General features: G+C 36.4%; 2 protein-coding genes across 5 annotated transcripts in view; one reads left to right on the top strand and one right to left on the bottom strand.

Moving 5' to 3' along the window:
- The first annotated feature begins 866 nt into the window (after nucleotides 1-866).
- MOK (MOK protein kinase) lies at nucleotides 867-16,285 on the top strand. Its single transcript, XM_088058070.1, is given in 7 exon segments — nucleotides 867-873; nucleotides 3,291-3,381; nucleotides 6,783-6,853; nucleotides 9,563-9,636; nucleotides 11,047-11,238; nucleotides 13,529-13,627; nucleotides 14,071-16,285. Coding segments are annotated over 7 exon segments (711 nt in total). The 3' UTR covers nucleotides 14,248-16,285.
- Nucleotides 16,286-20,900: 4,615 nt separating this feature from the next.
- Nucleotides 20,901-23,268, bottom strand: part of WDR20 (WD repeat domain 20) — a 46,426-nt gene continuing 44,058 nt past the window's right edge. The window contains exon 4 of one of the 4 annotated variants that reach the window (XR_015773022.1): nucleotides 20,901-21,951. Coding sequence is in view for 2 of the 4 variants with exons in the window: in XM_005520120.3 (XP_005520177.2) it covers nucleotides 21,898-21,951 (54 nt within the window). In the remaining 2 variants the exon portion in view is untranslated. The remainder of the gene's footprint in view (nucleotides 21,952-23,268) is intronic. The other 3 variants (XM_014249884.2, XM_005520120.3, XM_014249887.2) reach the window with 3 other exon arrangements.

Here is a 23,268-nt window from a genome sequence, read left to right as displayed (position 1 = left end):
TCAGCGTGTGTTTGAAGTCTTTTGTTTTGGTGGGTTCTTTCTGTTGCCTGGTCACTCTCATGATGTGATCACATGATTAGGATGGTGGTGAAGCGGTTTTTTAAGAATCTCCAGAAATCTTGGCTTGTGAATGCAAAATTAAAATTTGTTAGTACACCTGAAATCTAAATTTTATATCTTCTTATTCTATAAAAACTTCTATGCTGTTATTCTTACAATGCCTGATTTTCTTTCAGCTGCTGATTAAACAATAACTAACTTGTCATGTGATCATTATAATTTTGTCCCTAGGAGAAAATCCCTCTTATATTAGTGACCTGTTTTGTTCAGAGTTTACACATTGACTTTATTCATCAGAGACTTTTCAAATAATGCAATTTTCATTCCTGATTCTTGTTTTTATTCAGTCAGCTGAAATTATTCAGGCCTTTGCTTCATTCTTTTCACTGGATGGATCTCATAAGCGTCAGATTAAAGCTTCAGTTGTTGGTTATGTGTGGGGTATTTATTTTGTCTACAGAGCACTCTGTTGTAAAAGAATTAAAATAACAAACTTTACAGGCTTATATGGAATAGATCTTCAGTGCTGTAAGAATGCTTTAAAATGTGTAAAGGATTAAGTGTTTGTACAGTATTAGAATTCTGTAATTTAAAATTTAACTCAAGTTGTTTTGAGCTCTCCACTGTCACCTGTGCTTCTCTTGTATGTGTAAAATACATTTATAGAAGAAAATACATAAACATAACCAAATAGTATGAACATATACTATCTCACTTTTTTAAATACCTGAAAATACTTTCAATAAATTTGTACAGTAATGCATTCCCTGCATTTCTCTGCCTAAGAACTTTGGTTCATTAACACTATGGCTGGTATGCCATAGATATTAAGATCTTATTTTCAGATCATATGATTTTGAATTTTTTTTTTTATGCCAGAGAATCAATTACTTGTATTTAAGAGAAAAAAAATAAAGAAGACAGGATGGCCATTTATTAGAATAAAAGAATAAATCAGCAAATAGCCAACTTTTTTTGTGTCTGTCTTGGGTATATTTTGCCCCCAGGGCTGGCTCTGACATTATAAGAACATATAACACAGCCAGTGTGTTTCTGACTGGTTGGAGGGTATCAGTTGCTACCAAAAAACTCCACTTACACTGAATTCTGTGAGAGTAGTATTTAAGTAGTCTGAATTTACAGTCTCCATCTTATATTTAGCAATTTAGACAGGAAATTAAAACCTAACGTGGGGATAGAGAACATGGTGATTTTTCCTGACAAGACATTATTTCCTCAGTCTCAACTAGCGAAGGCTGAGGAGCAGCTTGCTTGAAGCACTAACTGCCCAGTTATCAAATAACAGACAAAGCAATTAAACAGTCCTGTGGTCTCCTCCCCATTTTGGAGTCTTTGTTAGAGATTGCCTCCTTTACCCACAATGATTTTCAAATTCAGTTTCTACTTTTAAAATAGCTCTATATAAATTGTCTATATTGAGTGTATTAGATAGGTGTGATTTATTTTAAATTACTGTGCTATTTCCAATTTTTCAAATTTAGATGGCCTAATTAGTTAGTTTATGATGCAGCATGATCAATAATGATCAGAAAACAGAAGCAGCAGATGATAAAAATGAGAAGATCACCTGCCAATTCTCATGTAAGTGCTGCTACTATATTGAAGAAAGAGAGGTTGCAAGAGGAAGGTTTCTACAAATTAAAACACAAACATCTGTCTCACAAGGAAAGAAAGCACTTTTTTGTTGTTTGGGATTTTTTTTAAACAGAAACAAGTATGAAAGCTGGGGAGATGAAAAGAGAATAAGACAACACACATTGATTGTCAGTTGGAAGATAGCATTAGAATGTCCCTGCCTAAGTAGCTTTTCCCTCTGCCAAATTTCTTGGCAGGCTTTCTCCACTGTAAGGCTGTGTTTATACTTGTAAATTAAACATATCTGGAAATCTTGGGCACAAAGAGCAACTGGCATGAAATAGCCCCCATGTCTGCTAGTAAATTCTCTTATCTTCCAAAACAAGGCAGTAGCAAAGAAACTGCTTGAGAAGTGACCTTAGAAGGAGTCCTCACACCAGGCAGGGAAGGTGCCTCACAAAGTGCTGATTGTCACAGGCCAAGTCCCTGCCTTAGGGACTTTTGTCACAGTGACTAATAACAGGCAGCTACACTGAATTTACTGCTATCACATAGTTTGAGACTCCCAGTTATTCTGACACCCATAAAGGGCTGAACATGATAAAAGAGGTTTTCTGCCCTGCCTCCCTCAAAATGACTGGGTTTGCATCTTTCTTGAATAATAAGACCATGTCAAAAGCTACAGCAGCATAAAGCTAACCAGAACTGGATTTTGCTCAGGTGAAATTACTGAAAAAATTATCAAGGATAGAATCTGTAGGTGCTAAAAATAAAAGGAAATAGGAGGATGAGGTGGGTGAAGGGAACTAGGCACTGGGATTGGTAAGGAACAGTTAATCACAAAGCTGAAGGAGAATAAAAGAGGAAAGAAAAAAGTCAGTTCTGATTAATTCTGAAAATTAATATAAATAAAACTTTGTTTGATAACCCTTATCTGCTTCATCCCTTAAAGTTCTGCAGAATTAGAATTGACTGATTTTTCACATCCTTGTATTTGATGCACTTCATTAGCAAAGCCAAACATTACTTTTGACCCAATGCAAATCTCATATCTGAATTTAGTATGGGAATAAACCTTTAAAATCAAAAACTGCTTTGCTTAAAATAAAATTTAAAAAACAGAAACAAGCAATACCTCCACAAACAAACCCGACAAATAACCCCCATGTTGGAACAATGATTCCATGATACACTTTCTTCCCAATGTAATTTTGTTTTCAGTACATTGTAAATAAAGGGAGTTTTTTGGTTTTTGTTTCTTTTTTTTTGTGAAAGAAGCAAAGAATAAATTCATATATGAGTTACTCATTTTCTGCAGCATAAAAAAAGGTAGGAAGGGCTATGTGAAGAGGCATCCTGTCTCTGAGCAAGGAGGTGGTAGTTTATTGTCTAATTACTGTATTCTGCTCTCTAGAATATATATTTCTGTAATCTGGGCAGCAAAACTTCATTTGGTGTTTAAAATTTTATTTTCTCTCAACTTACATATTAACAAAATGCCTCTTTTATTTGAAAGTTTTCCATTAGTCAGCATTTAACAAGTCAAGTAAGGATTGATAAACAGTCTTCATAACAATTTCAAACGTGCTGAAACAGTATATTTTTGTTTTTAAAATACCAGTTGCTAAGGTAAGGAGAGGGAACATTTTCTGATGTTCTGGAGAAACTGAGTCTTAGGGAAGGAAAGTACTATGCAAGTAAGCACGTGAAGCAATGTTTTGAAAGGTATGCATAATTAATCATGGAATTCTACAGAAAATCATGTTTAAATTCAGTGAGAGAACACAAAATTAAGACTAAGTGAAGCTTTTTAAGTACACATGAATTAAAAAGGTTTGCATGTGGTACAGAAAGGGGAGCTGCCTTCCTGTTTGGCACTGGGGGGTTATTTCCTTGAGTACTCTAATTGATGTCACCCACTGTATTAAATGGTGCCTGGCCACTGGGTCGAGGGTGAAACAAGATGAATGAGGACTAAATAGTTGATTTCTGCCTCGCCAAATGCACTGAATACACTTCTGCTGTTTTTCTTTTAGCTGTAAATAATAATTGGAGGAAATGTGTCAGTCCTCTCCCTAGGTAATACTTTTTTCAGTCTATTTAAGTACTGTTTTAATGAAGATTAAAACCAGTGCATTTGTCCTTAGTCAATGTATAGCATTAGTTCTCCTTTATATTTGCCTTTATATTTACATTCATTGTCCAGATGTTATATGGTCACAAAATAGGTGCTTTTTATCAGTTAGGAAAATAGAGGAGACGACTGTGTCTAAATAGACATAGCTTTGACATTGTCCTCCAAGTATATAAGTGCCAACCAGTGCCTCTTGGGTTACTGATTTTGTATTCTCAGTTAAATATATCAAGTTCCTAATGAAATCACTGGGAATGACTCATTTGTACATACAAAGTGAAATGGGGCATTTTGCTCTTATGTGAGATTTCAAAATGTAACTCAGAGCTTCAAAGAATATCAGTTAAAAAAGAGAAGTATCTTCAAGTGACGTGGCTTCTGATTCTGTGTTATATAGTTAGAGATCTGTTGGTCCATTTATACACTACTTACAATTGACAGAATTTTCCAATTTATGATCAAAACAGTATTTAAACTATCTGCTTAACTGTATCAAGAGCAGATGTATACAACTCAGTGGTAAGGCTCAACAAGCACACTCTCTTTCATCTTTTCATCTAAAACATCTTTTAAGCCTTTAACCCTTTGATAAATTGACTGACAAATTCTTTTGATGACGTGAACTCTTTTAACAGATTATAGCATTATTTTAAACAGAACCTCCCCATATAAGGTATTTCTCCTCATTTCAAAGTGGAGAATATTGTTTTGGTGTTTAGCTGTAAGTCTGACTGGGAAAAGACGTATGTCCTGCTCTGATCCATTCAATAGCGTGCAAAGCTCTTTGTTTCCTGTTTCCTTTGCAAAGTTTCTGTAGCATGGGTTTTTTGTTTATTAAAGCCTAGGAGGCCAATGAAATAATATACACAGTAATTTAATAGTGTCTATTTTTCATGCAAGATGTTTCCATCAAAACTTAATTTTAAATGTTAAATTTGGCAATGCATCCCACTGAGCAATGTTTGGAATGTATGCTACAGCAGCACAGAGTAAACAGTATCATCCATACTCTTATGCATCACTAAATTCCTGCTGGGTAGCTCCTTGGCATGGTATCTGGCATCTGAAGCACAACACATTACTACTTTTCTTCTTAGGGTAAGCCCAGCTACTCCAAGCTGCAAGAAGGAATAAAGCTATTTATTAATTACTGATTTTCTCCATAAAGAAACAGCAAGCAAACAATTTATCGGGCCCTGCATTTGAAAGTTCAGTGACAGACTAAAGTTCTGACAGCCTCATGGCAGGGGAAAAAGTCAACAATAATACAGTCCCTGGCTTCAAGTCGGTCTTCCTCTTTTCTGTTTAATTCAACTTTGGTGCAGAACAAGTGAATAATCTTAGATAAATACAAGCACTAAGGCAGCTGAGTCTACATCCTACTATCTTTATGTTTACATAAAGTTGTTTTGTATGCATGGGGCATTGTTTTCTTTCTTTATTCCAGTATTTGAACAATATCCAGTAACTTCTGAGTCTAGAGACATCTTGTAGATTCTTAATCAGCTTTTTATTTCAACAGAAAGAAAAAAACAACAGGTTTCTCAAAATCTGAAGTCTACACCTGCCTTTCTTTAGAAAGCCTGATATAGCTCTTGCATTCTTTGTTTCTTTTCCAACAGACCAAAAATATTTCATCATTAGTATTAAAATTAAAAACTAAATATATGCTAAACATAGTTCAATTTCATCTCATAATATGTAAGATTTGCTGGTGACTTCAACCCATGTCCCATATCCAATTAACTGGCTTTAACTGTACACCATGGCTCAGTTCTCTGGTTAAGCACACTCAGTGCTTATCTGCTGAAATAGCCTCTGGTACTTAAGGATCTTGGCTTCACTTAGTTTGAACTAGGAATCAAGGCAAACTATTTGGCAGTATCATTTCATAGGCAACTGTACAGACACCTCTGTGCGAGTAGTTGAAGTTTAGATCTCAGAATTAGGCAGTAGCTGAGCTATGCTTTTGGAAAGAGGTGTCAGTGATAAAGTTGGGTTCCTTGCCTCATTAAGCACTTCAGTGTCTTCTGAGAACATGTTCTGTCTCAGAGTAATCATGTTTTATGACAGCATTTACTCCATTACTGCATGGTACATTTCATCACTATGCAACAGCAGACATATCCTTCATTATTCAAATACTTGACAAAAAACTTGTTGACTGCTCTGAAATACTTTTGCTTGCCCTTCAGGCTGTCTTATTTCTCTGTACAAGGCTTGGGTACTACACTGCTATTGCCAAGCCCGTTTTCTACAAATATATGGGAAGCCACTAATCGTGTCAGCAGCTTGGCTTTCTGGAATTCTCAACCTCAGCTGCTGTGGTGTTAACTCAGTGTAATCCAGCTGGCAAGCCAGCTTGCCGAGCTCCTGCAGTCTGTCTGCAAGCTGAACTGCAGATTGTACCCTCAAGCTTTTACCGGCTGGGTTAACACAACAGGGAAGATGGACTGTAATGCAATTATCTTACAAGAAAAATCAAAGACCTAAAGATGTCTGCCTCTGCAGGGCAGTGAAATGGAAAGTAAAGTGTCAGATGTATTACATCATGATTATACTTTGAATTGCTGTTGTCAGCAAAACAGTGATTCCAGCCAGGTACTCATTTCCATGCAATAGAACAGTATTGGAGATTTAAATAAAAAGTATTTTCACATACCGTGTAATGGCTTCCCTCTCTTTTATTGAAAGCTTGTATCAGTTAATTTACTGGAAATTTCTTGATTCTGAACAATGTGATATGCCCAGAAACATGCCTTTGAAGAGCTTCATGGAATAAATCAGTTAACTTATGTAGTGGGCACTTTGGATAGCATAAACTAAAACTATGATACCTCAGATGATTAAAAACTTCCATGAGACAGTATCAATTAAAAATGAACATGTCCATTTTAATACTGGTTAAACTAAGTACTGTTTTCCTATGCTGTGTACAAATAAATATGTAAGTTTTATTTCTAGTTTAAAGTCTCCTTATTTGTTTCTGCAGTGATGAAAATCCTGGCTCCCTTTCACTGGTATGTGAATTTATGGCCATGAATATTTATGAGCAGATAAAAGGTATGTAGCATCTACTTAAGAAACACAAACTCTCCTTGTGTAGATCACAAAGTGGAATTAATAATTTTTCACTTATTTGTTCACTGTTACAGATTATAAAACTCATAGGGAATTTGGTGCTGTACTGCTTTACCCTTTAGTTCTTGCCAGTGGAATATACCCAATTGTTTAAGACATAGGTGCATGCAGGTTTCCCATGAGTCAAGTCCATAGCCATCTATTCTACAGTCAAAAAACCTTGACTGCAAAACACGAAATAATTGCTTTATGTAACAAAAAATAAACATATTTGTCGTTTGTTTCAAAACTATTGAATCAGTGAATAAGGATTTTCAGTTTTCATACCTAGTAAAAAAGCCTTTCACTAAGTTTCTTTATAAAATAACATTGTTCTCTCATCCCTCCTATATTTAAAAATTCTGGAGCTGTTTGTTGAAGCAGGTCAGAGACCATAAAGGTCAAGGAAGAGTTCCTACCAAAAACAGTTGAGAACAAAAGCTGATTTAAAACCAGATCTTACATAAACAGTAAAGGAACTGGATACAGCAAATGAAGGGGCTTACAATTCATAAATAAAAGAGGATTTTTTAAAATTAATAATTAAGAATTTGTAATGTCTTCACAGTTGTGAGTTTAATTTAAATAACTGAACATGCAACTGTCATTCAGTGTAATACAATAAAGACTTGCCCCTGAACATGACATTGGTGACACTGACTATTCAGATCTCTAACAAAAGGAGTAACTCTGTTTCTGACCTAGATAAGAATGTGAGATTAAAATTGAGTTATTTGCTGATTGCTGAAGTAGACATTAATGTGTACTAGTTTTAATAAGACATTTTGGGTTTGCTATATTTAGCATGGTATTCAGATGGAAATGAGAACCATCATTTCAGTATGTTCTGATTATTTTTTTTATTATTTAAGAATGCAAGTTCTTTCAAAGTTTTCCAGAAGATTATTTTTTTCTCCACTTAGTTGTAGTAACCTCTTTTTCTATGGCACGGTGAATCAGTTCAAAATGAAATCTGTGTTCAAGAGTAATCTGAAATGCAGTTAGGGATTTATCTGAACATTAATCCGGGTTTACATGAACTTCTGTAAATTGCTGATTCTTCTTTATGGTCTGAATTTTGAGTCTGGACTGTGTTTACCATGATACAGTGCCTTACTTTTAATGTTGTATAAGGTGGTGGCACATGGGGTGGAGCTTGTGAAATCTTAGAATATAATAGGAGAGTGAACTGAAGTGGACTGAAAATGAATTTTTAATTTGACAAGGAGTATGGAGACACTTCTGTAATTAGGAGGACAGTTCACTGTAATGCTACTAATGTGGAAAGCTGATACTTTGGGGTTTTTTCTTAAAAAAACATCCATGTCACTTCAATCAGGCCTATTTGTCTTTACAAAAAGTCATAATTGTCTAGCTGTTTATTTATAGTGGAAGCATTTAATAACTGAAAAACAGTCTTGCCCTTTGTTTAATCAACAGCAGTTTGGTCATTTAAAGCAATGAAAAAAGTGTCTGAGAGAGAGGTGTGGAGGATCTCTCAAGAGAAATGATAGAAGTGCCAAGTCAAGTGCCACTGCCTTAGGATTCACTGCACCATTACTGCCAAATAAGGTCTTTCCAATGATAAACCTGGAAGTAGAAGAGCATCTGCTCCAGATTTTTCTAGTGACATGTAATGAAAAGCAGTTGAGCATGACTTCTTTTTATGAAGGCCTGATTCCTTAAATACAAATAATAATCTAAATTGATTTGAATAGCTGCATTTTATAATCTTTTTCGCTATAAATGACAGAAGTCCTGATGTTGAAAGCACCATTTATCTCTATGGAGGCACTACTACTACAATTCCTGATGTAAATGGTACTCTGTTCCAAGTGCTTTGTGATCTAATCCTGCTCAGTGGATTATGTGGCTGCCTGGAGGAGCACTGTAATCAGCTGGGAACACAAGTCCCGCTGGCTGCTGGGGCTCTGGCCTCAATGAGTTACTGTCCTGATAATCTCCCTCCTCCTCCCCAGCCAATTACTCATACTACTGTCATCACACAGATCAGTACCTGCTTTGTTTTTCAAAAATGTGATCATTTCTGCCTCCGTTGATGGCATTGCAGCGTTACATAAAGGCATTACAGCAAGATTAAAAGACCTTTGGAGCCTATAAAAGAAAAAAGCTGAGCAGTTACTGAATGGCTCTGAAAAACAGATAAATTTTATAACTGTAATTATTGCCTAACAGCAACAGCAAGCTAAACTACATAGGTTAGCCTTTAATTTGCAATTCAGATGTGAATCACAGTCCTTTACCCATTGCGGTAACTTGAGGTGATTGATACAAATCTTCAGCCTGAAGGACAATTACCTTGAGTAGAGAGGAAATGAGATACTTGGAAATTAAATACTGCAGTGCTGCTAGAACTTGGGGAAATAGATACTGCAAGTAATGCATGCAGTAAAAACTAAGGCATCTTACAGAGTATTGAGTTGACAATTGTTAGCTGAGCTGTTCTGGTTGAAATATAAATTATGTCAGAATTTGAGTGGAAAATGAATTACAAAGCTAGCTATAAATGACAGAAGTAGTATAATTGAAAAAGGTGATATCAATGCACCTCTGGAAGCTGAAGACTATGGTATTTGTATTTTATTTGTTCTTTCCTAAAAAGGATTCACACAACTTGAAATTTTATTCTAGGAAGGAGAAAGTCATTGCCTGAAAAAAAAAGAATCAGGAACAACATGTACCAGATATGGAAGTCTCTAGATTGCGTACATAGGTAAAAGACCTGGTTCGGCAAGTTTTACAACAAATGTAGCATACATTTATTTCAGGGTCTTTTCTAGGCAGAAACAGAATTGTCTGGGGCAGCAGCTGACTGCTGCAGGGAGAGAAAAGGCCGTGGCCCAGCTATATCTTTGCCTGCAGCAGAGCCCTGGGAGAGCAGAGGCAGAGCTGCTGCCAGCACCCCAAAGGAGCTCTAGTACCTGCTGCAGGAAGCCCTCCTGCGAGGGGATGGCACTTGTAACCCTCTGGTAGCCCTGGTGAGAGCAGAAGCAGAAAGCCTGGCCTCTCCTTCCTGGACTTGCCCATTCCCCATTCCCATATGTAGCTGTTGTCTCACCATGATGGCAAAATTTAATTTTTTACTATTCTGTTGGTAAGTTTGAAAGAAGTGCTGATTTCTTTAAGTATTTTTGTTACAAATAACTGGAAGCACTGGTAATTTTTATCTTTTTTGTATTAGTACAGAAATGTGATATTTCAGAGAGACGAGCCACAAGAAAACATAACAATAAAGGAAATTAATTCTGTGTGAGGATATTTAACTAGAAGTGAAGTATATAAGTAATTTTCTCTTTACACTGAGAAGGTAATGAATATTTCTTCATGAATAAAAGTACATTTTCTTAAGAAATACATAGACAGTTATTGTATTCCTGATCTAAGGAAATGAACAATCTTTCTACTTGCTAAAACCTGAAATGACTGAGATACCTTACACCCTGCATGTGTTCCCCCAACCTAAAAACCTGCTCTTTAGCCTCTTTTAATATATATTTTTCTTTCTGTGTTAATCTAGATACAGGAAATAGGATTCAGTTTTGCAGCTCTTTCTTTCTACATTCAATTCCTACATTTAGTGGAAGTTACACATACAAAAGAGAGCAGAAGATAGTGGCTTCAGAAGATTTAATTGTAACTATCTCTCCTGACAGTTCTGGAAAGTTATTTTGCTAATGTTTGAAAAGCAAGGATTTTTAAATTCAGTTTATGAAATTTTATTTTCTGAAGATAAATTTTTCTTTTGAGTCATAGAGGTGTACAGGAGAAGCCAAATACACCTATTATATCACTGCTAAACAAAAGAACTCTAATAACTTAATCTAGATGTCCTATTTAGCAGCCTTTTCTCCTGTGATAGTCCCTATGCTCTTAGACCTTTCTTTTCATGATGTACAGAACAGTATTTGCATTACATACTATGGACACAGGTATCTTCATGCCTGGAGCTACTTACTATTTTAATGCAGCTTTACTGCTGTGATATTTCTACCCTTGATTTTGGAAAGTTTCTTCTTAAAGTAATCTGTGATTTCTTTTACAACGACTATTTTACAGTCATTGCTTGAATATTTTACTGCTTGTAATTTGTGGAAACACTTTATTTATTTTTGCAGCAGAACACCCTGAAATTAAGAGATCTTGGATCTTGTAGGAGTATCTGTTCTCATCAGGCACACAGTACTTCCCCACGCTGGTACTGAGCACCTGAATGTTTGCTTACAAATGGGCTCTAGAGTTACAAAATTGGCATGTGGAGTCCTGGCTGTGTTTTCTATGAAATCACAGGGTACTGTGTTCAGTGGAGGGTTTTGCTTATCATTAATCAAGATAATCAAAGGTAAATAAATTAGGAGCATGTGATTTGGGTAATATGATCTTCATTTCCAAAGATTTGTAGAAGAAGCTTCTGTGCTTAGTCTGCAGGGTTCATGAGGCAGTAAGTCTGTCTGGTCCAGCACACTCTTCACCCTGTGGCAGGTTAGTAGTAAAGCAGTTCAAGAGAACACAGTACAAATAAAAATGATTTACAAAGAAATATTTTTGAACATTTTTGCCCCAATGGCTTCGTATTTAGTAAAAATCTATTTCGTCTGCTTTATCTCTGTGTAGAGTATGGCTCATTTCCTCTCATGAGCATCACAAACTATCCTTAGTCTTGTTAATGCACTTAATGGTAAAATATTTCTCACTTTTTTTGGACTTACTAATACATTCTGCAAAAACAGAGGAGATTAAAGAATACACTCCCTCTGACTTACAACTTTGATTTATAGTACAGGGTGTCCAAGACCCCTGTGCCCTTAAGATCTTGTGTGCTGTTATATTTTGAAATCAGGTTCTGATGAAGGAAGATTTCAGGAAAACACAAATTAACATTTTTGGTGATGATGAAACTATAACTCAAAAAATTTGTCACTGGTCTTCAAGAAAAAAGGAAAAATAGCCACCATGAGTATTTCTCCAATATCTTTGTGCCCTAGCAACAGCAGCAGTTCGTTATTCTCCTCCCACACTGCTGTCTCTGATATGCAACCAGGACTGATAACATTTGCTTTGCTTTTTTTCCTCCTCCACATGGCAAGTGCAGCTGCTGCCATCACCATCACATTAAATGACAACCATTATGCTTTGCCTGCTAACTTGTAGAAACATTTCTACTTCTCTAGCCAGAAAATGTTAAAAGAAAAATCCCAAGTGTGGCAGTACTCTTGCAAAGTAAATTGGGACCAAAAGCCTTAAGAATGCTTAGTTTTTTAATTTCAGCTTGAATCAGCTGGGCTTTGTAGCTTTGTAAGAAAATTACATACTGCAAACTTAAGTTTTCTTAGGGAAAACACCCAAACCTTGAAGATATTTCCTTGTAGTTTCAGCTTAATGTAAAAAACTTCACTCTGCAACCACTGAACATTTTCAGAGACCTTATAGGTGCGTTCAGAGAAAGGAGGGATGTTTATTGGAATATAATGAATTTAAAGAGATACAGTCTTGCCAGACTAAAGGCAATTATGGACAGGTTTGTTTCTTTTTCAGTGCCTCCTACAGTTGTTGCTGTTGAATGGTTGCATAAGCCTTTATGCTTTACAGCACATTGTATAAGAACTAAAAGTCTTTTACTCGGCCATGCTGATCTTTCAAATCTTGTTTCCCTTTCTGTTCCCTATAAATCCTGATTCCTGGATCGCACTTTTCAGTGGATTGCAGTTGCTTTCAACTTAGTTACAGTTTTACATTTGACGACAGCACGTTTTTCAGTTCACACAGAAGCTAGTCCCAGCTGCATGTCTTGATGCAGCTGCACAATGTGAATCAGATCTTTTCTCTCCTTCCTCTACTCTAAGCTTTCTGAAGACACTCAGAGCAGTGTGCAGCCAGCTGTTTCACTGAATTTGCAAACAGTTAAAAAGAAGTTTCTCACATCTACAAAGGGGATGAGTGTTTTGCTTTCAAGAGTCATGTGCTACTGAAGTGTTTCTTAAATTATAAGCCCAAGGAAAAAAGCAACAAGTGCAGGAAATAAATGTTAGTGGACCTGACTAAAGTCAGATTGCTTTAATATGATAACAATGTTTTCAAGGACTCTGCAAGTGAGGATCAAGCTCAGGAATGCAGTTCAAATTATCATCTTTCCAGTGTTGCTGCTTTTAAAGAACCTGTTTGTTAGGAATGGAGTGTTATAAATATATTTCTATGTGTGCATGCACAACAAGAGGGACTGCTTGATTCTTGTCTTAAAATGAGAAGAACACATGAATGAACAAGAAGAACTTCCAGGATGTTCCACTTTACTAGAAGCAAACACAATCCCAGATCCATTGCCCTTCACCACAAGGGATGATCTCTTTACATATTTTGCCCCAAAACAGCAGAGGAGGGCAGCTACAGATTTCTCTTTAATAACCCAAGCTATTCCTTCAATCCAAACCAGCAGCTGTGTTGCTCTGCTGCTCACATTATCCTCCAGTTGTTGAAAGGTATTAAACTGTGCACAAATGAATAATTCTACCATGTTCTCTTCCTCATAAAAGGGTTTTTTTAATCAAAAGTGACAGTTAAACTGTGCCTTCTTTATTACTAATAACATTTCTTACCTTGCAGTTTCCAGCCTCTTTTCTTGGATCTAATGAGCTGGACCACATTTCAAAAATCCATGAAGTGATAGGCACTTCTGGTAACAAAACTCCAAAAGTTCAAGCAGTAAGTATGCACTCCCATAGTTACCAATCTCACTGTTTCAATACCCACAATAGAGCTGTACAGCTATGTGCAATTTCTGCTCAGGGAACCACCACAAAAACCTAAATCTGTGCTGACTCAAGACAGTGTCTTCTATCCCTACCCAGAGACATTCACCCATTCATGAGCCTTACAGGCAGAGCAAAGGATATTTGAGCCTATCTTGATCGTATTTGGCCTTTTAATTCCATAGTATCTTTAGGGCCAGGGACATAAATTTTTAGGAAAGTAATGGGTGTTTTTTCAAGTACCGCTTACTTTCCCCTAATGAATGATTACCTATATCAAGTGAATGCTTTCTTTTTAGTAAACTGAAATCCTCTCTGAATATGCATGACTAAATGTTTTTCTCAGCTTGCTTAACAAGGTCAAAGAATTTTGAATTCTGAATCCTCCCCTTATAGAAAGGAAAAGGAAAGCCTTCTCTTGTGCACAAATTGCCTTTCAAAGGTTTCTATTTCCTGTATGCAATGATAAAATATGACCCCTGTGAGAGAACTGCTCCCCATCAAACCTTATAGCACCCTTATTTTCAAGAACTCTGGCAAGTGACTTCAGATCACTTCCATTTTGAAGACTAAAGTCAAAAGGTGAGAGGAATATTGTGTCTATGTTTCAAGTGGCGTGAAATTAAATTTATTTCCAGTGCTAGTCCTTGTCCTGTCAACCATGAACATAATTCAGCCAACACAGTTCTTTGCATTGAGTCCAAACCTTACCTAAAACACTACTGATGCTTGTCTCTATTATTCTTTTTGCCCCAACCTTTTTAAGACAGACAATACATGAGCTTTAACCATGTACAAAAAAATAAGACTAGTAGAAAATACATCAGGGCAAATACCTCAGTATTTGTGGTAAATTGCAAAGGCAAGTCCAAGACAGGTAGTATTTAAGTGGAAGAATTGTCAGCCTATTTAGAGAAAGTAATTTGTAGCACTAAGCTTGTTAGCTAGAAACAAATGTTTTAACTTAAGCTGATTACTTGGGTTTATTCTGTCTGCCTAAACACAGATCTTTATTTGGTCTGATGCAGTTCCCCCTCCTCCCAAATCCCTGACATACATGAGTTAGAATTAGAAGCTCTGATACACCATAATCCCCTTGGTAGACTCTTGTTAGAGTTGCTGTTACTTAAAGGGTCAGCTCCACCTTTGTTCTTAAATATCATCATCCTGTTTTTGATGTCTGCCTTGAGTTAAAAAGTTTTCCAGATGAAGTGTAGCAGAGACAGAAATTATGCTTTTGTCTTTTCAAGGCTTCAGTCTACAATTTGAGCAAATAAAAATATATATAGGTTTTAAAAACTTAATTATCCTGTATATAGATGATATCAGGGAAATTTCTAAATGTGTATTTGACATGAAATAAAAAATATCTGATTAAAAGTTCCGGCAAGGTAAAACTCAGTTTACGTATCAGCTATGTGAAAAATACTCTATGTATTCACTTGCTGTATCAACAAAGTGAGGTGGAAGTTAGTACCACATGGAAAACTTTCAAATACAGGTTTTTCTCAAAAAAAACCCCTCAAAAACCTCCACAAACTAGCAAAGAACAATTATAAATTATTTTCTGCTGTGCATTCAGCTTTGAAAGCATTAACTCTCCTTCTACAGGAGAAGCCACTTTTCCCACAAATTTAGTTCTGGGGTTCATCAGTGTAGGTTTTCTAAGAAGTTCCTTTAGGCAAGATTTCAAGAAACATCAAGTAAGGCAAGTAATTTTTAAAAAGGAATGAGGTGAAGTTGTAATTGGCTGAGGGTTTTTTAATTTCTGATTATTTGGGTTTTCTCTTCTAATTGTATTCCTTGAGATGTTCTCAGAAAGAAATTGAATCTTGTTGATGTATTTTAAAAACATTCTCTTAGGAAAGTCCAGGAGAAAAACCAAATCAACAACATGGGCCTCCACTGGGAGAATTACCAAAATTAAATTTTTCTGGAGCAGCCAAATTGATTTCCTGTCCTACTCCTACATTGCATGCCATTTTCTGGGGACCTAAGGAAGATGGTGGAACCCCTGTGTTCCAATCTGTCAGATTTATTGGATCAAATATTGAGGTGTAGACTCTCACTTTCCCACTAAAGCACATTTGAAACTTCTGTTGTTTCTTCAACAGTCTGAGAAACAGAAGGCACTTGAGTCTTCCCTGAAACATTTCCATTTGCCTGCTACAGAAGGAATAGAAGTCAGGAAAAGGCTGGCTATGCAGTGAGAGAGACCCAGTCATGCTTCTGTTAGAGATCTAACAAGAACAGCAGTGCCTGATTTTACCTTGCTCTGACAATCTGTAGGAAAACCCCACAAGGTTTGAGGGCTGCTTTCCTACCATTTTGATATTCTGTTCCTGAAGGGGGTCAATATTTAATTAAAGCATTGTTCTGGCAGAGCACAGAGAGTGTTCTGCATTGAACTTCCTAAGTACTTGTTCTTTAGAATCTGGTGGAGGAGGAGGTTGGTTAAAAATAACATGAAAGGATTCTTTTGAGCTCAAGTATTAGGAATGGAATGTTATCTACAGAATTTAAGTTTTCAAATTGTATTACAAATGACAGCTAACTGCTGTATTATTTTTTAGACTTAAGGGTTTGGTTTTTTGGGTTTTTTTTTCAGTTAGCTTTGGAAATTATTCCCCTCCTGTATTCAGTAATTTCCACCTTAGGTTTTACTGAGATTGTGCAAATTGTGCAATCATATGAGATACTTGATTTTGATGCAGTTTCTGTGACTGCTGAGTATTTTTATGTAACTATAACTCAAAGCTAAACCAACTTTTTAGCTTATTCAAAAGCAAGTAAAACTTAGTTTGCAACTAAAAAATAGTTTGCTTCAAGGATTAACATTAAATAAGATCTTAACATTAATTGAAAGTCTTAACAGGGACTGATATTACAGCCAGTTGCTTAAAAGAGCAGTAAAAGCACACAGTTCATCATGCTTCAGAAATCTGGCAAGCAGATCATCAGTAAAATTTTAACAGAATATTTCCTATTGCTAAATAGGAATATCTTTATCTTACTAGGAAAGTCTTTTTTCCAAATTGATACTATTGATTTTAAAATTCCTGCAGTCGAAAAATGTGCATTAATTAATTTGCAATACTTAAATTTGGTGATGTGCTATAGAACAGTTTTGTAATTTAGTAAACAAAAGTCTGTGCAAGTCATACTTGGCAGGGGGTTAAAAATCTTCTGCCTACCAAGTGTGCAGGCAGGACAGGTTTGGCAAATAACTTTTTTGGAGGTTTTAATAGTTGTAAAAGTTACTCTGCTTATAACTGGGAAGGGATCATAATTTTTTTTCCATAACCAAGCTCTGGGCTCTGGTGCTGCCGTTGGAAAACCCAGCCATCAGCAGGAGGGAAAGGGAATTTTGTGTGGGAGGTACTGCTGTAGGGAGGCACCATGGAAAATCGGGCACTGGGGAGAGGCACATCCAAGTCACTTAGCCAACCCTTAGGCATCAATTTGAGATCTGTGCTCTAGATCCAGACTATTTATTCTAACCAATTAAGATGCACAATGCAATAAAATACATGTTAACATAAAGATCTTGTAAGAGTAAAAATTATACCTGTTATGTTCTCGTCTCTCCTTCTGAGATTCCACAGAATGTGCATTTGTGAAAATTATTTTTCTCACTCACTTTGAGGTCTTCCATTAAGTGGACGCTTTGCTGTGGTTTGTTGATTGGCAGATTGTTTTTGTAAGAGGCATCTCAACACTTGTAGGGTTCTGTTGTGACTGGAATAGTTCCTAATCCTTGTTCAGGTCAACTTTGGACATTTTGGACAACTTTGAGCATACCCAAATTCCACACTGTAGCTTTTCCGTGCAGAGAAACTTACGAGACTCAAATTCTTTATGAATCCTTTGAGATCTACTGCTTAAAAAACACTTGTCTAACTTATGTTTTTCTTCATGTTTAGAAGATGGTATTATTATCACATACTGTACTGAGGATCAACGTGACATTTGTAAGAAGATTGTTGAAAATGTGAAAATATTCACAAGGTAATTGTGGTGCAGATTGTGGGAGTATTTGATACTGATTCGAATTTGACTATCCAGGTATCATGCACCTGCATCATGTACAGTGCACAATTCACATGCTCAATTTATGTCATTTCTTCTTAGCAAACTTTCAGAATCTCAACAGCAAGAATGGAAAAACATCTCAGCCCTGGCAAGAATTTTTATAGAGTAAGACTAAAACACTTGAACAAGGCTCTGCAGGGAAACCTCTACTGCTGTTACTTGCACTAGGTGTGCCAAAGGAAGAGAAGATTTCTCTTAGTAGGACTGAACAAATACATGACCCAAGTTTTAGTGGAGGAAGTGCTTTATACCAGTAGAGTGAGAACACTGTAACAAAGGGAAACAGCAGAACACATTGGTACAGCTAACTGCTCCTTGTCATTTTATTGAATCTCCTGCTGCATGGATGCTGCTTTCCTCCAGTTCCAAGCAGAGTGTTCTCCTGAACATACTATCTCAAATTGCAGTGAAGGTATGCAAAACCATAGTGACTGGCTGAGTTTTCCTGTTCTGTTTCAGTTAATCATCTCCCCACATCTGTATGCTTTCATGTTAGCAGCTCTTACCGATAGAACTCAGAACTTCAACAACGCAATACAGTATTTGTCTGAATACATAACATAGGGGTTTTTTATAGACAGACAGACATAGATATGTGAAAGGTGTGATGCTACACTTAGAAAATGAAATTAAGGACTGCAGGTCTATAGGCAGGCAACGCCATGCAACAGTAACCTCCAAGTTCTTACCTTTGGAGCACTAAGCAAAAGGTCCCATCAGCTTATCCAGTGCTTTTTCCAGAGAGGAAGATGGTGAGTTGCTTAGTGCTGATATATTTGGAGTTGAGCATAATGAGTAGCATTAAAATTGATGGTCTAAAAATAGGTAACTAACTGGATCCATGGGAGCTTACTCTCCACTGTTTATTTCTTACCAAAAAAGAAGACAAATCCTACTACCCACATTTGATGGATTGTTCTGACTCAGATCTCTTACCTAGCACTATACAGGAGGTCAAAGCTCAGATTATCAAAACTATATTTCTGATGGAGATACATTAATTGTATTTTTAGCAATTATTAATTGCTTCCTGTAATCTGTTTCTGGAAGCCTCAAACCACAGATGCTGAAGTTTAAGTATTTTGACTAAAAAATATAAAATTCCATTAAACTATGTTCTCACAAGGTACCTCTCTGATTTCAGAAGTGTTACTGCCACTGTTTGCTTCCCTAAGTAATATATCAGGTAGGTGACTATTCATATACCAGGAAAAATATGAAGTCAGAATTTTTGTAAGTTTTAACCAGGAGAGAAAAGGCTGCCAGAATAACATCTTGTGTATTATCACATTCTCTGTATCTGGGGCTGTCAGACTGTTATAATGAGAATGGCAATTTCATGTTCAAGAGATCATTTCTGTTGTAAAATTGCAAATTCAAAGTGAAGAACCACATTGGCTTTTTCTTCCATTTTTTTTGCGCTTTCAGGTGGATCTTACTCAGTTTGGCACATACAGTACCTCAAGAATATTTATTTCCTAACAAGTTCTTTGCTGTTAGACCTCTGTAGACAACTTACACTTCTCTGGCTGTTGGATGAATAGGCAAACTTGAGTTTTTCCACCTGCTTTATAGTTAAAATATACCCAATTTAAACTATGAACTGGCAAATATAGTTCCTAAAGTTCCATACTGAGATGATCTGTGTTCTGCTCACTTTTATTTTTTTAATGTAGTAGGAAAAATATTTTTATTAAAAGCTGTATCTACAGTAGAGGTCTTAAGTTCCTTCCAGGTAAGTTATTAGTATACTGTTTCTTACTAAAATAATTTTTTTTCCATATGTAATAGAGTGTGGTGTGGGCAGTTCAAGCTTCTAGATGACTGCCCTAATAGTAAAGAAGCTGAAAAAAGAAAACCCAGACATATTCCTTGTGTGCTGCTGGACTATGATTTGTGGCAGGGACATACTCTGCCAACACGGATGTGAGTAACTGCTATTGTTCCCCTGATGTTGGATATTGCATTTCTTTCCCCACTGGTTTTGTATTTTTATGGCTAAAGGAAAAAATTGTTTTAAATTTATTGCATATTTTCTCAACTGTTTCATTTTGACTGATACCATATGAAGCACTTACATAGAAGAAGTCTACGGGGAGATAACTACACTAGTTTTCAGTGATGAGGTTTATCTGTATTTTAACAGTTAAACCCACTGTGTTAATAAAACAACTTCTGAAAAACAATCCTGCTCAGTTTCAGTATTTTCCCCATACCTCGTATTTTAGAAGAAGACAGATAAGAATTAAAAAGCACAGCTCCATCTTGAATAAAGTAGGGAACTAATTCCCGGCTTATAAATGGATCTGGCAGTTCTCTACACACTGTCTGCATTGCAAGGATAAGACTTAGTTACAAGCTACTGCAGTTGCTTCTGCCCAAATGTTCATTCATTTCCTGAAAACAAATCACTGCTCATGCCAGAATATGTCTTAAGTTTACTTGTAATTTAAAAAATTCTACCCAGCTTTATTGCTGGAGAGCAGGAAGGACATTATCATGTGCCCAGATACAGTATGTGCACCCTCAGGCAAGTTCATGGTCCTGGGCAAGCAGCCTCAGTTCTACTCTGCCTGCAGGATTCTGCAAATCCCAATTGTGAACATTGCTACATAAGATAAAGGGAAGCATATGATGGATGCTTCTCTTTTCCGTCATTCCGGGGCTGGACAGAGAGGGTTAATCTTTGCAAGAACTACTGAAAACAAGTTCAGTGGTGTGTTGACTGATTAAAAATGACAAGTGTTTAGACAAGCAGCATTAACCTCCACAAATCCATGGATGTGTCTATCCCAATCACATTTACCAGTTTAAGACCATTGAATTATAAATGAGATGCCTGATGTAAGACAAATGAATCTCAGAAATGCTACTCCAATATGTTAACCCAGTTTTTGATTGACAAGTTAGAAAGTGTGTACAGCTGATTCTTTAGGATCTTCCACTTCCCAGCTCCAAATGCAGGGGACTACACAATAACAAAATCCTTACCCCATGAAGTTGCCTGTCTGTGAGATTGCTGCCATATGACGTATTTAAACTGCACAATGTGTTTGAAGATAAGCCATTAAGAACAAGAACAGAACAATTGTCTTTCACTTCCCTAACTGAAATTAAATTCTATTAAATATGAAGCAATGTTCTAGGTGAGATATTTTTGAAAGGAATTTGTTCTACAAAGTATAGATAGTATTTCTGTACCAAACATTTAATTCAACAAAGAATTGGTTACATCAAAAGTGATTGGATTTGAACAGAAAGTAAACAAAAATGCATATTCAAGATAGTTTAATATGTATTTTCTGAATTAGAAATATCACTTTTTTAAATGAATGAGAATTTCTAGTGTAATGATCCATTACTCCCCTCTCCCATCACTGAATTACATTATTTATACATATAATACAGAGCCAATTGCAGTTGGAAACAACAATATTAAAATAAATGTTTAATAGATACAAAGGATCTTTTTTCCACAACATAGTTTTTCTGGTGTCTGGACACCAATTTTAAAGTAATTCTCTATAAGCATTAAACTATTTAAGTGCAAAACAATTTTGTTTTAAAAAAATCTATGATTGCAGCATCCATCTTCCTGAAAAACATTTTGAAGCCAGAAAGTAATGACTTTCATCTTCCATGAGTGCATTCCAGGCTGTCTTCTAGCCATCTCTGGTTAAAAAAATCAGTGCAAAATAAACAATGGTGAAGTACTAGTTTAACCATTGAACTTACTTGAATTTAAGAAACATATCTTATTTTACACTATATATATATATATATATCTATATATATATATATCTTATATATTTATAGAGAGATTAAATTACACTGGACTTGAAAAGTATAAAGAAAACAAAAATGTTACTACTTTTTCCTGCAGCACTAAAGGAAGCTTTTTGCTTTTTCTCCAATGCAAACTCTTCCTTGGGTGAGCAGCCTAGCAGGATCAGCTGTAGTGAGAACTCCTTACATTTGTCCTTTCCAAGTCACTATGTGATTCACATAATTCCATCTTTACACTCTGCCACATTATAATTTGTGATGCTCTTTGCCTGAAGAACAGCTCCTGGTTCCACTGTCATTACTTCTTGTCCTGCGTTCAGAGATTTGCTAGCAGTAGTGTGATGGCTATACTACAGTTCCACTTGGAGAATTGGCCTGGTTTTGGGATGACAATAAACCCTGCAAACAAAGCAGTTTACATTAATCCAGCAAGAGAACCTGACATGAATTTTATAAAGTTCTTAAACTGAACCTACAATGAGTACAGTTGATTTTTACCAACACCTGCTTACTTCAGACATCAGCACTTTCTCGCCTACAAAGGCTCTAAGTCACCACGGTCTCAGTCAAGCAGCACACAAAGAGCTCTCAGACGGGAAGAAACGTGTGCGTTTATGACACAGAATGGATCTGATCCCAGCATTTGGTTTAATCTACCTTGCACTCGGAGTCATAGTGAACTGTGAAACTTTAAAAATCATACACCAAAAAAGTGATCAGCATTTTACTGGAGTGGTGTCAAACAAACCTATTCCAGTATCAGTATGTTTGACACCTGACCTGATACAGGGAAATGCTCCATCTCTTCTATGTGATTGAGTATTACAGGCTTTGAATAGAAAAATAGATCGTCTAACCAAATATTTGTTTTGGTAATTTTAAAACAGAATGAAATGCTGATGAGAGTTCAGTAAAGATTTCCTATTACAATTTAAGTTCACACTTGGGAAAACTTGGTACCAGCTCTTCTAACTACCCTGCCATTCAAATCAAAAGACTTATTTCACACACAGCCCCATGACTGTGCAGTGCCCCTCACTACACAGAGGCTGCTTCTCTGGATTAAGGCAACCACACCTTATGGATTAAACCTATGCATACCAATGGGCAGACTTCATTTCAGATTTATGCACAGTAGCCCCTTTTTAATCATTCACATAAAAGTAACTTCATCAGGCTTATTTAGGAAAAGCTTATTGTCAAAATACAATTTAGCCTTCTTATAAGGTCATTAGTTCTACCGAGTGCCAGCATGCCAAGGAGCATGCTGGCAGCTGGAAGCACACTGGCAGCTGAAAGCACACCAGCAAGTATCCCCATGCAACTCCTCACCTCGTAGGTATGATAAATGCACTTTCAGCAAGTCCTCTAAGCAGCTCCCAGCTTATGGTCTTACCTCAAAATTAAGATCATGGGACTCAGATCCATCAAACTAGACAAGATCAGGCAGCAGTTAGCATACAGACAGAAGACAGAATTATGTCACTTCTTCAGAATCTACAGGAGCTCTTTCACATTTGGATCCAAGAACTGAGAGGTCATGATGAGGGAAGTAAACCCTGACCTCAAAAGAGGTAGAAAGATGGGAAAGAGGGCCAGACTGACTGGATTAAAGTAATCAAACTCCTGTTAAAACCAAAGCCCTTCTTTTTAAAAAAATCATCTCATCATTTCAGACACGTCATGAACCTGGATAGTTTGGAGGATTTATGGCAG

Source organism: Pseudopodoces humilis, chromosome 7 (assembly GCF_049639895.1).
Source record: "Pseudopodoces humilis isolate 2021_Gansu_Grassland_sample_001 chromosome 7, ASM4963989v1, whole genome shotgun sequence".
In the NCBI taxonomy this organism is placed as follows: Eukaryota; Metazoa; Chordata; class Aves; order Passeriformes; family Paridae; genus Pseudopodoces; species Pseudopodoces humilis.
This window is presented reverse-complemented; position numbering and strand designations above follow the sequence as displayed.